Genomic DNA, 12,113 nt, shown 5'->3' with positions numbered 1-12,113 from the left:
GCTCAGGGTCTCATCCAAGACCTGGGTGGGGGAAGAATGTATGGCGGAAGGGAGGCATGAGCAAATGTCCTGAGGTCACAAGGAACTCAGGGAGAAGGCCTGAAGCTGGAGTAGGAAGGGGCTGAGAGTGAGGCTGCCAGTGAGCTGCCTTGAGAGCAGGACAGGAAAATGGGGTTCATCCCAAGCAAGTGGGAACCCTTGTAGGGCCTTCAGCCACAGTTGCCATGACCCACTTTCACTCTGATTACTGGGTGAGTGTGGATGAACCTGGGCAGTGAGGGACTGTAATATCCAGAAAGAGGACTTAACCTGCTATACACTGTAAAGAAAATGATAGCTCTTGCTTGAACATTGGGAGGCCTGGCCTCTGGGCCTGCAACACCACCAGGCTGGAGCAAGTCACTCAACGTTTCTAGTCACCTCTTTGTTTTGCAAAATAAGAAAAGTCGCCCCACGCCCAGCAGCCCTGTGTCTTGTTGCTTTTTTGTCTCAGCTGAAGTCTGTTTGCACACAGAAGTGACCGTGCCTATTTGGGATGAATGACCAGCAGCTTGTCCACCTTCGCTCCTTTATCTCTGTCGATGGGGATCTTACGTGATTTCTTTACTTGACTCAGGGTTTCCTTTACAGCAACCAGAAGATCCAGCTGGGAGCTCATTTCTGCATCCATGCATCCATCTATCCACTTATCCATCCATCCGTCCATTCCACCCATCCATCCATCCATCCAACCATCCATCCATCCATCCGTCTGTCCATCCATCCATCCATCCAACCATCCATCCGTCTGTCCATCCATCCATCCATCCATCCATCCATCCATCCATCCGTCTGTCCATCCATCCATCCACCCATCCGTCTGTCCATCCATCCATCCATCCATCCATCCATCCGTCTGTCCAACCATCCATCCATCCAACCATCCATCCATCCATCCATCCGTCTGTCCATCCATCCATCCATCCACCCATCCATCTGTCTGTCCATCCATCCACCCACCCACCCTCCCCCATCCATTCATCTGTCCATCCATCCACCCATCCATCCATCTATCCACTTACCCATCCATCCAACCATCCATCCATCCATCCGTCTGTCCACCCACCCATCCCTCCATTCCTCCATCCATCCATGTAATTCCAACCATCCATCCATCCAACCATCCATCCATCCATCCATCCATCTGTCCATCCATCCACCCATCCATTCATCTGTCCATCCATCCACCCATCCATCCATCTATCCACTTACCCATCCATCCAACCATCCATCCATCCATCCGTCTGTCCACCCACCCATCCCTCCATTCCTCCATCCATCCATGTAATCATCCACCCATCCGTCCGTATGTCCATGAGCCCACCCATCCATTATGCGGGTTTGCTTTGTCTCTGGCAGTGGCCTTGGCGTACCTCTTAAGCTGCCCAGTCCTGCCCTCTCCCAGCAGTCTTCCCTACCTTCAGGTTCCCTCGTGCCTCCACTCAATGGCCATCAGGGTCACCTAACCCTCGCCCCCGAAACACAATTACCTTCCACAATGAAGGAGCTTCTCCCAGGGCAAGAGAGTTTTATTAGACCGCAATCATATATTAAGGAGGAGTTGGAATTACCTAGAGCAAATTCTAATGTGAAGAAATACCTTGGTGACAAATACTTTGTTCTGAACTGTTTACTAAATTAGATCTTTCCTGAGCATTTTCAGCCTTCAACTTTTTTAATACCAGCAATAAAATAGTTACATAATTAGTAATAAACCTGACAGCCTGGTTACTGTTTTTTCTGCTTTGAACTAAAAGGATACTGTGCGCCCCTGTGTGTGTGCACATCTCTGTGTGTGTGTGCGTGTGTGATTTCCAGCAGCTCTGCTTTCCTGGACCGCAGCTATATAAATTATTTGCCATATCAGCAATTGTATCCCACAGGCTGCAGGTAATAGGGAAGCCATCCAGAGCCCAGTGGTGAACACAGTTCTCCTCTAGGAACCTGAAGCTCAGTTTTGAGTTTGCAGCTGACTTGCTGTGTGGCCTTAGGGAAGCCACCTACAGTCGCTGGGCCTTGGTTTCTCATGTGGACCATGAGTGGGTTGGCTTGGGTGATGCTGAAGGCTACTGGCAGATCTAGGAGTCTGGGAGGGGATGGTGGCTTTGGGCGGCATCAGTGTCAGTGACCGTTGTCACATCCTCCCCCGGGCCGCGTGTCTCAGTGACCCACTGTCTGTACTCAGCTGTCCAACAGATGCGGCCACCTGGATCCACGGAGAGCTCACGAACTCTGCCCCGCCCACAGTCCTCGCTGGTCCCAATTCGGGACAGAGTCCCTCCACCCAAATGCTATGGCCATGGCACTGATGTCGCTGTGTCTGATGTCTCCCACTTCCTGTCCACCAGCGGCCCCCGCTGTCTCCGACTGCACATCCACCGCTCCTCCTGGGACCCTGATCTGTCTTTCAGCAGAACCGTAAACGGGGTTGACATCAAGGGCTCCACACCACTGTCTGAACAGGGCTCAGACTCTACTGACGGAGAACGTTCTGCAGCTGTGGTCCTCACCATGCCTGCACAATGGAACCGCCGTGGGCTTTCGGACCCAGATGCTGTGTCCCTCCCTGTCCTGCCGATGTTCTGGATCAGTGCCCTGGGCTGGGCCTCTGGGCTCCTAAGAGTCCCTCGGGCAGCATCTGGCTCCAGACTCCAGCACAGGCTCTGCCCCTTCAGCGGGCAGGCTGTGCAAGTCACTGCCCTCTTGGGCTGAGTCCCGTAAAGGGGTCTGAGGGGCACAGACGGTTGTCATCACACAATGGATGGCAAAGTTTGACTGATTCTTTGAAACGATAAGTATGCAGTTTGATAACCTGTGGGCTCATCTGAACAAGCCTTAACTGAGGCGCTGATTCAGGCACTGAGAACCTGGGCGTGGGGGAGTTCCTATTCTTAAGTGACAAGACCCCTCCTTGGTGATGGGGGCGCCTAGGTGAGACCCCTCTCACCTCTGCAATACCACAATGCATCACAAGAGTGCAGCAGCCAGCTTTGAAAATGTCTCTCTGGGGGCAGCTAGACCCTTGCCTTGGGGGTGTGTCCCGGGAGCCCTAGGGGCCTCACTGATCTGGGGTCAAACAGAGTGGGGGCGGGTGCAGAGGACTGCTCAGTAGGAGCAGGTGGGTGGAGGGGACTTCTGGGTAGGGGCTGTGGATTCAGGAGAGCACCCTGCTCAAATGCCTCCAAGGAGAAGCACCTCCGAGTCCCCCAGGCCCCAGATGCAGAAACAGGGGCCTCCTTCAGCCCCTGAGGCCTCTGAGGCACACAGACCTAGGCTGTAGGGAGCTCCAAGCTAAGAGATGCAAGGATGTTTCCAGCATGCTGCATGGCAGCGACCCTGCAGGAGGAAGAGAAGGGGAGGTACAGGTGGATGCAGGAGGCTGCGGGGAGGGGCGGGTACAGGGGCCTCCTGCAGCCTGGCCAGGCTGAGCAGATTGCTCTCGCCACTCGATGGAATTGACTGCCCGCTGCGGAGGGCAGAGATCTGGGACACTGGCTTCCCGCGAGCCTTTCCTGGAGCCAGGCTTGACGACTCTGGGTCTCCTTGGCCAGGGCATCCGTGGGCCCGTGTGTGCACCCGTGTGTCACACCGCAGTGTCCCTCGCTAAGTCACCCTGGTCTCAGGGCCTGGCCCCGGTCCTGGGGTGGGCTGGGCATTTGTCGCTGTCAGCCGGATGAGCCTGGGGGACGGACACAGCCCGGGGGTCCCGTGGGGTACCACAGCTGGGGTTCTCCTAGGCTTCCCCCTTTCAGAGCTGTGTGGCCTTGGACCGGTGACCACACCTCTCTGCTCTTTCATGTCCTCATCTGCTCAATAGGATTCAGTGGGTGTAAGATGTGTGCTCCATGGATGGCTGCTCCGTGGTTAAACCCTGTGCCGGGGGTGAAGAGTGAGCCCCTGGGGATGGTCATTCTGCATTCGGCTACAGCACAGCCACTCACAGCCGGGCTCCTGTGGGGAGCTCTCCCAGGCCCTTCGCTGAACGGAGGATGGAGGGATGGAGGGGCGAGGGTCCCCTCTGAGAGAAAAGCCGCGGCTAGGAAGGTCGGAGCGGCTCTGGGCCCTGACCCAGGCACCCTTCCCTAAGTGGTGCTGTGAGATGGAGGCTCCCACGGCCCCGGGGTAACCTCCAGCTGGAAAGGGATCCAAGCTTCATCTTAGCGTAAAGGGCTGTGGCCAGGGGCTGTTGGAGAAGACGCTTCCTCTTCGCACAGCAACCACCCCAGCCTCAGCAGGAAGCCCTGGGCCTAGGGAACCTCAGCTGGGCCCGCGGAACCACTGCTGCCTAGCACAGCCTTGGCACGGGACAGCCCAGCTCTAGAATCCCTGGTGCCTATGAGGCCATCGGGGCTCAGGGGATGGGCTGGGCGGTCCCTCATGGGCCAGCTGTTCCCTCATCTTCAAACCCAGGGGGTTTTGCTCAAAATCATCGTCTGCTGTCAACAGTTGCCAGCCGTGACTGGAATAATGGTTACCTCGGAGCCTCTGTTGGGTTCTCGGCCCCAGTCTGCACACAGGACAGGGGGAAGGGGTGGGGGGCTGGGCTTTCCAGGTCTCCCTGCCAACGTCTTTTCCCGGAAGACTGTTTAAGAAAGATTCCTCACTTCCTTCACAGGCTTGAATCAAATTCCATCTTGATGGGGCCTAGAAATTGGTGTTTTCAAGTAACTTCCAAGTGGATCCTAATGCAAGCGGCCCAGGGACCCGCCTGTGGCTAAAACACCCCCCAGATGCCAGATGTGTGACGCCCCTAGTGGCTGGGAGAAGAAGAGCGGCTTCTGCTAAAATCCTGGCTTTGAGACAAGCCCAGCTCCTAGCAGGGGATTTCAGCTTTGATATAAGGAAGAGGCTATTCTTGCTGTCTGAGGTTTCCAGACCCGTATGATTTCTGGGTGGGAGAGACAGGAGCAGATGCACTTTCGGAGGCAAAGGGGGCGTGGATCGTGATTGTCCAGAGGGAGCGGGAAGCCTCAGATTCGCTCTCAACCACGGCAGCGCGCGTCAGACGGCGCCCTTGTTTGTAAAGACAGCCCTCGGGTCTCACATTAGCACGTGAGATCTCCGAAGGAGGAAGTTCTCAAAAGCAAACAAATCCCTCTGCTCTCTGGACCGAGCCGCTAATGCGCTCATGTGAAGCGGAGCTCCATTGTTCGTCAGAGTGGGTCCCTCTCCTCAGAGCCATTGTCTGCCCCTCCTGGGCGCTCCCCACCTCTGCCTCTGCGCCCACTGCATCCTCCTTTGTCGAAAACCTGCCTCTGTGGCTACAGCCACATCCAACGCCACCCACACCACGACTGATTCCTCAGTCCCCGCGTCCCTGATTCACCGGGGCAGCGCGTCTGAATCTCTCCTAGGACGGCAATCATTTTATTACTTGGATTGTTAGCTATTTATTTATCTCCATGTTTAATCTCCCCCCTCTCTCTCCATTCCGCAGATATTTACTGTTCCTCTCTAAATGCCAAGTCTGTGGGAGCGCAAGGCAGGGGACCCCGGGCTCCTGAGGGGCTTGCAGGCTGCTGCACATCGAGGGGAGGGCACGGCTTTGAGCGCCCCCGGGCCCTGCTGCGTCCCGTAACCAGCACGGCACACAGACCCGCAGACCTGCAGACCCAAACCTGTAGAAGGAGTAGAGGGTGTGGTGCCCCACCCCTGTGCTGATTTCCAGACTGGCTCCGTCCGCCTCCCCCTCCCCCACTTCTGCAACAGGCCCAGGGCCCCGCCCCACCCAGCCACCTGTTCCTGGCTCTGAGGGTCACGCACAGTCCCTGTGGGACCTGGAAATCAGGAGTCAGGCTCCTCTGTGAATGGCTTTGTCTTCCTCCTTGGCATCTCCAGCTCAGCCTTCACTCAGCACTCAGGGTGGACTTTCCAAAAGGCATTCGAAGCAGGCCAGAGCCTCAGTGGCTCCCAGGCACTGATGAAAGCTAACTTGCTTCCTTGTTTCTGGCTCTCTGGCCACACTGGCCCTGAAGCAGTTCCCAGCTCACAGCAAATTCCTTCCTACCTCAGGACCTTTGCACACGCTATGCCCTTGCTTTGGAAAACCCTGCCTCCCCTCAGCCCTACCTGGCTGGTTTAACACTGTGATCTCTGCCTAGACGCCAGGTCCTGTAAGAAGCTGTGCCCTGCCCCACCTCCTTCACTCTCATTCTTTTCTGTCCTAAGACGTGACTTGCTGGGCATGCTCACCACACTGTAAACATTCTTCTTTTTGATTTTAGACCACTTGTAGGCTGTATCTCCTCCCTCACTACACTATAAACCTTCCAAAGGTGGCTCTGATGATGATGTCGTGTTCGCCATTTTATCCTTGTAGTCCCTGACGCACAGGCATCGCTGTGTGACAAGCGTCTGCTGTGACCGTAGGGGAGGGATGGAGGCCTGAATGCCCTTTCCTCAGTGGGCTGGTTCACGGGGCAGCAGGGGGAGCCCCCGGCGGCTTCCACTCCTTGATGGGAGGTGCTGGGAGGGCATCGGGCCTGCTTGGGCCCTGTAACCCATCCCAGGGAGTGTGGGTCATCATCCTGCGTCAGGACCGGCTTCCTGGAGGAAGCAGCACCCAGGCTGACCCGAAGGGAGGGCACTTGTGGGCGACCACAGCGGGTGAGGTGAGGTGAGCCCGGATAGCCCCAGCCCGAGGCGAGGGTGTGTGTGACCTGGGCCAGAGAAACCCGTCCTGCTCTCTTCGTGACATGCTGAGCGGATGGACTGGGACCAAGGTCTGCAGTGCGCTCAAGGTGCGGGAGGCACTGTGCGTGGCAGGCAGGGCTCTGAAGGCTCACCGTGACTCACAGGCTATCGCGGGAGGCCACGGCTGCAGTCTGGGACATCCACTGCTGTGGTTGGCACCCGATGCCCTCCAAGGTGGCCAAGAGCCTCATGGGCAGGGCTCTGGGAAGGTGATCAGGTAATGGGGGCTTCTAGAGGACCTGCTCTGAGGAGGTGAGGCGGCTCACCAGGAGCACGGCCTCCAAGGGTTTGTCTCCCTCCCGGGCTCCTCTCTGAACCCCTCCCCACGCTTCCTGTCCACCCTGCTGTGAGCGGCTCCCTTCCACCAGGCCCCTCTGTCCCGCCATCTGTCTTGGAGCCAGCCGATCATGGACTGCAACAAGAGCCAAAATAAACCTCTCCTCTTTAAACTGCGGGTGTTAGGTGTGGTGTTCCAGCGCTGAGGAAAGCAACTAAGACAGACACATTCTTCAGGGTCAGGGTTTAGAGCCTGGTCCCCCAAATATGGCATCTTGACACATCAACCATTTTAAGCAGAAGGAATGTGAGTGCTGGCAGGTTCTGGAAGGACTCTCTGGCCTTCCTCTGCAGGTCCTGGGAGAAGTGGCCCCGCACCCCGCACCCGGAGGACCGGAAGACAGAGGACACCGAGCGGATCTCAGGCCCAGCCCTCGCAGTGCCTCTTCCTGCTCCCCAGGGCTGACCCGCACGTCCCTTCACTCCCCCCATGACTCTCCAGTGTCCACCAGCCAAGTGTCACACACAGGTGTGACCTCTGCACGTCCTGCTGAAGGCTCCCGACACCCAGAACACTTACCAAGATGCATTTGTACACTTTCCTCTTACTAATCCCTTTTTTGCTACAACCAGGAAGCCAGAAGAGTAGAAGGAAAAGGCAAAAGGCTATGGGGAGGGAGGACAACATCACACCTGCTACTGGGACGCGCCTTCCTGTCTGTCAGGTCTCAGCCCAGGCGCCACCTTCCAGAGGCCCCGCCTGGCCACCCACCCATCTCAAGGCGCCCAGGGCCCCGTCTTTCTGCCCCTGCCTTGCCTCTCCTCCACCGCTGTGGAGTTCCACGTGTCGCTTGGCTGGCTGATGTCCTGTTGGGTTGCAACACAAGGGCCTTCTAGGCGGGCCCATCCCCTGGGCACCGTCGTGAGTGCGCAGTGGAGAAAGCCTCAGAGAAGACCTTCGGACCTCTGGGCCCCAGGCCACTGCGGGCTCACAGGGGCAGGGACCGCCGAGGCCCCACAGCCGGGTGTCACCCGGCATCACTGACTTCCAGCCCTGGGGGCCCCGCCAGTGGGGGAACAGCTCCGGGGTCCTGGGGCTGCCCAAGGCCATGGGGCTCCTCCCTCTGCCACTCTTCAGCCCTTTTCTCTCCAACTTCTCCAGCTGAAGAGGAAGCCTCTGACAGCTGTGGAGCCAGCACTCCTCTCTCTCTCTCTGAGATGCATTAATTCGTAAAGATCTTCATTTATATGTAAATGCAAAGGTCGCCTCCCCCAGCCCTAACAGAGCCCACTGCCCCTCCACCCCCCATGGCAGGGGCCTGGGATCTGAGGAGACTTCAGAGGTCAGCCCTGGGAGCCTGCAGTGGGACCCCTTGGATCCCTGCGGTGCTGTCTGCCCGGGAGATCACAGCGTGTAACTGGGGCTCAGGGAGAAGCAGAGAGACCAGGTCCCCAAGAGGGGAAGAAAAGAGCCCCAGCCACAAGTCAGAGAGACTCAGCTAAGTCAGGGTCGCTATGTGACCTTGGGTAAGTCTCACTGAAAGCAAATAGTGACGCTCAATAACTGGGCCACACGTACACGAGAGGACCAAGCAGAGAGGGAGAAAGGGAAGAAGAGAGAGAGCAGACAGAGAGAGAGAGAGAGAGAAAAGAAAGGCAGGTCCTTTTATCATTTTTGGGCTGGGCTATGGCTTATTCATGAGGAGCGGGCTACCTTTAACCCATCACAGGCCAGGTTTCTCTTTATGGGTTTGGTCCTGGAGAAACAGGTTTAGCCTCTCCAGACTGCTGTGGCCTTGGGGGGCGAAGGGAAACTAAAGATAAGAGCATGAGGTCTTTCAGAGCCAAGAAGCACCAGGAAAATGCAGCCTGTGATGGCTGCGCCAGGTCCCTAACGTTCATACCTTCTCTGGGCCTAAGTTTCCTCAACTGTAAGACAAAGAAGTCAGCACAGTGGGGGGGCGGGTAGAAAGAGGCGGCTGCAGGTCTGACCCAGATCGTGTCACTCCAGGGAAGACCCTCAGGTGGGCCCCTTCACCTCGTTGAGCTTTGTCCCGGCTTTAAAAAGCAAAACCCAAAACATCCTGTAGGCTACGGAAAATAATAACGCCGTCTTTGATTTAAGGGGTTGTTTGTGGGAGATCAAAAGAGAAGCAGTGTACAGGGAGGCTTTACCAGATTCGTAAGAGGGTGAGTTTTTTGGTTTAATGGTTGGAAAGGAAGGGTTGTGTGAGACAATAACAGCAAACAGGCCTGGCTCAGGGGCTCCCAGGCTGTGCTTCACGCAAATTCACTTATCAAATTCACTTATCAGGTCCTCCCGAGGGTGCAGCAAGCTACTTGCTGTTGTCATCTAATTCTGGAGACCAGGACACTCCGTCACAGTCCCGGATTTCCCCAAGGCCAGGAGGTGGAGGAAGCCACCATTTGAGCGAGGGCTGCTGGACGTACTTTTCCCTTAGATCCGGGGCAGCTGAAGGGAATCCCTCCCGGGGAGCCTGTCCTCCAAGAGAGGACGCTCATGGGGGTGAGCGGTAGTTGAGTGTGGATTTGAACCCAGGTCCCCTGGCACCCAGCTACACTTGGCATGAGGCAGGGAGCAGCAGCCAGCGGGCACAGGGAAGTTCTGGGCAGTCTCTGGGTTGCCTTCTCCACTTACACAGCACAGCCAAGGAGCCACGGAGGCCGTGCCTGGAGCTGGGGCTGGACGGATGGGATAGGTCAGGCGGGGGCTCCCTGAGGAAGTCACAAGCACTGGGCTCCGGGAAGCGTGGAGGCCAGCGGAGAGCTCGCTTGCTACGAAATTGTATCTGCTTCCCAGAATAGAAATTTTCTTCTCCAAAATGAGTTTTTGTGACTTTTCCCATCTTGACTGTAACCTGCTTGTCTTCGGTGTGCTTTAGTATTTTAAGGTGTCCCAACTGCTTTGGAAAGCGGGTACTGGAAAAATTCTAACTGGATGGATGAGGGCATCTGCACGGCCATTTACTCCCCTCTGTGTCCCCCAAGGAGAGGAGGGCACCAGCAAGGTCATGCTGGGGACACAGTGCCTTCCTAGCCTGGCCCAGGCGCCCTCTGCAATCTTCCTGTCCCACGCAAGCATCCTTCTGTCCCCCAGGGCCGAGCAGGGTCTCCAGGGTCATCCGTTCATTTTGCTGTGCACCTGCTGAGAGCTACGGGTGCTGCGCTGGGGGGAGCACTGGCCCCTCCTGAAGCCCGTGGCTCCACATCAGGAACAGGATCCTAACCCTCTCTGGGGCTCAGGGTCTAAGCAGCCTCCATCAAGCCCCCCAAAGCCACTGCGACCGTGAACGTACGCGGCACGGGCTGTGCCAGGGACACCATGGGGCCCAGCAGGCCAGACCCCTCTAGCCCTGGAACAGGCTGCCACTTTGCAAGCCAGGCAGCAGGCGAAACGCTTGGCAAGGAGTGTGAAAGAACCTGCGTGTGCAGGGGTGTGTGTGCGCGCGTGCGTGCAAAAGTGGTGCACGTTTAGCACAGGGTGCAGTGCCTCTCTCTGTGCGGTGAGAGCCCCCTTGGAGTAGGGGTGGGTGCTGGGGAGCTGCGGCCATCCAGCCTGAGGATTCAGTTCTGCTGGGATAAGGGTCTGTCCAAGGGAGGCGCTTCAGATGGACGTGCAGCGTGGGGTTCTGAAGGCTGGGAAGTAGTTTGCCAGGTGACCGAAGGGGCAAAGGCCTTCTGGGAAGATGGACCCATGTGCTGAAAGGGTCACAGGAATGCAGTAGGGTTGTAGTCTTTTGGGAGTGTGTGGGGTTATTTTCCTCTCCAAGCTTGGGCCTGCATGGCCCGGAGCCGTCGGGAGACGGTAGGGCATGCGGCCCAGGCTTCCAAACTGATCTGTCACTCCCGGCTGTGTGAGGTTAGGCATACTGCTCACCCTCTCTGGGCCTCGGTGTCTTCCTTAGGAAATGGGGTTGGGAAGCCTGCCTGCAGGCCTGTTAGGGAGGCTGAGGAGGAGCTGCGGCCAGGCCCTGCTGGAGCGGTGCCCTCGGCCACCCGCCGACATCACCGCGCTCACCTCACGGTCGACTGGTACACCAGGTCTTCCCGCCGGCGGTAGTTCTCCATGTGTGAGTAGTTGGTGGAGAACATGGCGTCGAACGTGAAGATCTTCTGCTTGATGGTGCCTCCGTCAGTCACCTGCCAAGAGCACAAGCACCAGAGGTGAGCTCGGCTGTCCCACTGCCCCTTCCCCAGGACACCGCCCAGCCCCGGGCTCCCGACACCCCCGGGGGAGGCCTCGTCACATCACTGGAGTGGCGTCTTGGCCACTGAGTGGTATCAGTAGAGGCGACTCTGAAGGGAAGGGAGTTCCGGGCCCTGCAGCCAGGAAGGAGCAGATCCCACTTGGGACCCTCGACGCAGAGCACCCAGGGGTCCGTGGGCGGGATCAGAGCCATCACAGTGGGGTGCGCGGCACAGGCCATAGTCTGATGCCAGAGCCTCAGCCACAAAAGGGCAGGCTGGATGGGAAGGCGGAGGAGATGCGGACTAGGAGACAGTCATGGCGCAAAGATCTCACAGGCAGACAAGCGTGGTCATCTGTTATAACGTCTGATGAATTCTTAGAATGGCAAGGGAGCCCAGACCAGCCACCGCCCCCCTTCTGGAGACGGGCGATCACTGAGGGCTTCCTGGAGGAAGTGAGGTTTAAGCTGCTCTCGTAGGAAGAGTGGAGAGTGCCTGAAGAAAGGTGGGAGTGCTTTCCAACCCGAGGAGACAGCAGGAGCAAAGGCCCTGAGGCAGAACAGAACAGTGAGCATTTGTGAAAGTTACCGTCAGGTGCCTGAAGCAGAGGGACAGGAGTAAGAGTGGGGAGGCAAGAGGCAGGATGTGTGGGATCGCAGAGGGCCACAGAGAAGAGGACTGCAGCGTTCCTTGAGGGCCGAGGCGGCGGAGGACCAGGAACAGATTGTGCTTACAAGCTCCCTCTGGCTCTAGGAGGAGCATTCCAGAAGGGTGGGAGGCCAGAGGGAGGGGACCGGGAAGGGAGAGGGGGTCCGTGTGGGGCTCTGTGTAGCTGCCCTCAGGACAGGTCAGGAGGGAAGCCCGAGAAGACGGGGGACTCGGGGCGGGGGGGGGGT

At 57.5% G+C, this 12,113-nt stretch overlaps 1 protein-coding gene across 2 annotated transcripts in view; it reads right to left on the bottom strand.

Moving 5' to 3' along the window:
• Igsf21 (immunoglobin superfamily member 21) overlaps positions 1-12,113 on the bottom strand; it is a 210,529-nt gene that overhangs the window by 57,080 nt on the left and 141,336 nt on the right. For both annotated transcript variants that reach the window (XM_010614201.1, XM_033767970.1), the window contains exon 3: positions 11,048-11,169. In XM_010614201.1, the coding sequence (XP_010612503.1) occupies positions 11,048-11,169 (122 nt within the window). The remainder of the gene's footprint in view (positions 1-11,047; positions 11,170-12,113) is intronic.

Source organism: Fukomys damarensis, unplaced genomic scaffold (genome assembly GCF_012274545.1).
Source record: "Fukomys damarensis isolate Sample0158 unplaced genomic scaffold, DMR_v1.0_HiC HiC_scaffold_23, whole genome shotgun sequence".
Lineage (NCBI taxonomy): Eukaryota > Metazoa > Chordata > Mammalia > Rodentia > Bathyergidae > Fukomys > Fukomys damarensis.
The sequence above is the reverse complement of the archived record's forward strand: the minus strand, read 5'-3'. Positions and strand labels throughout refer to the sequence as shown.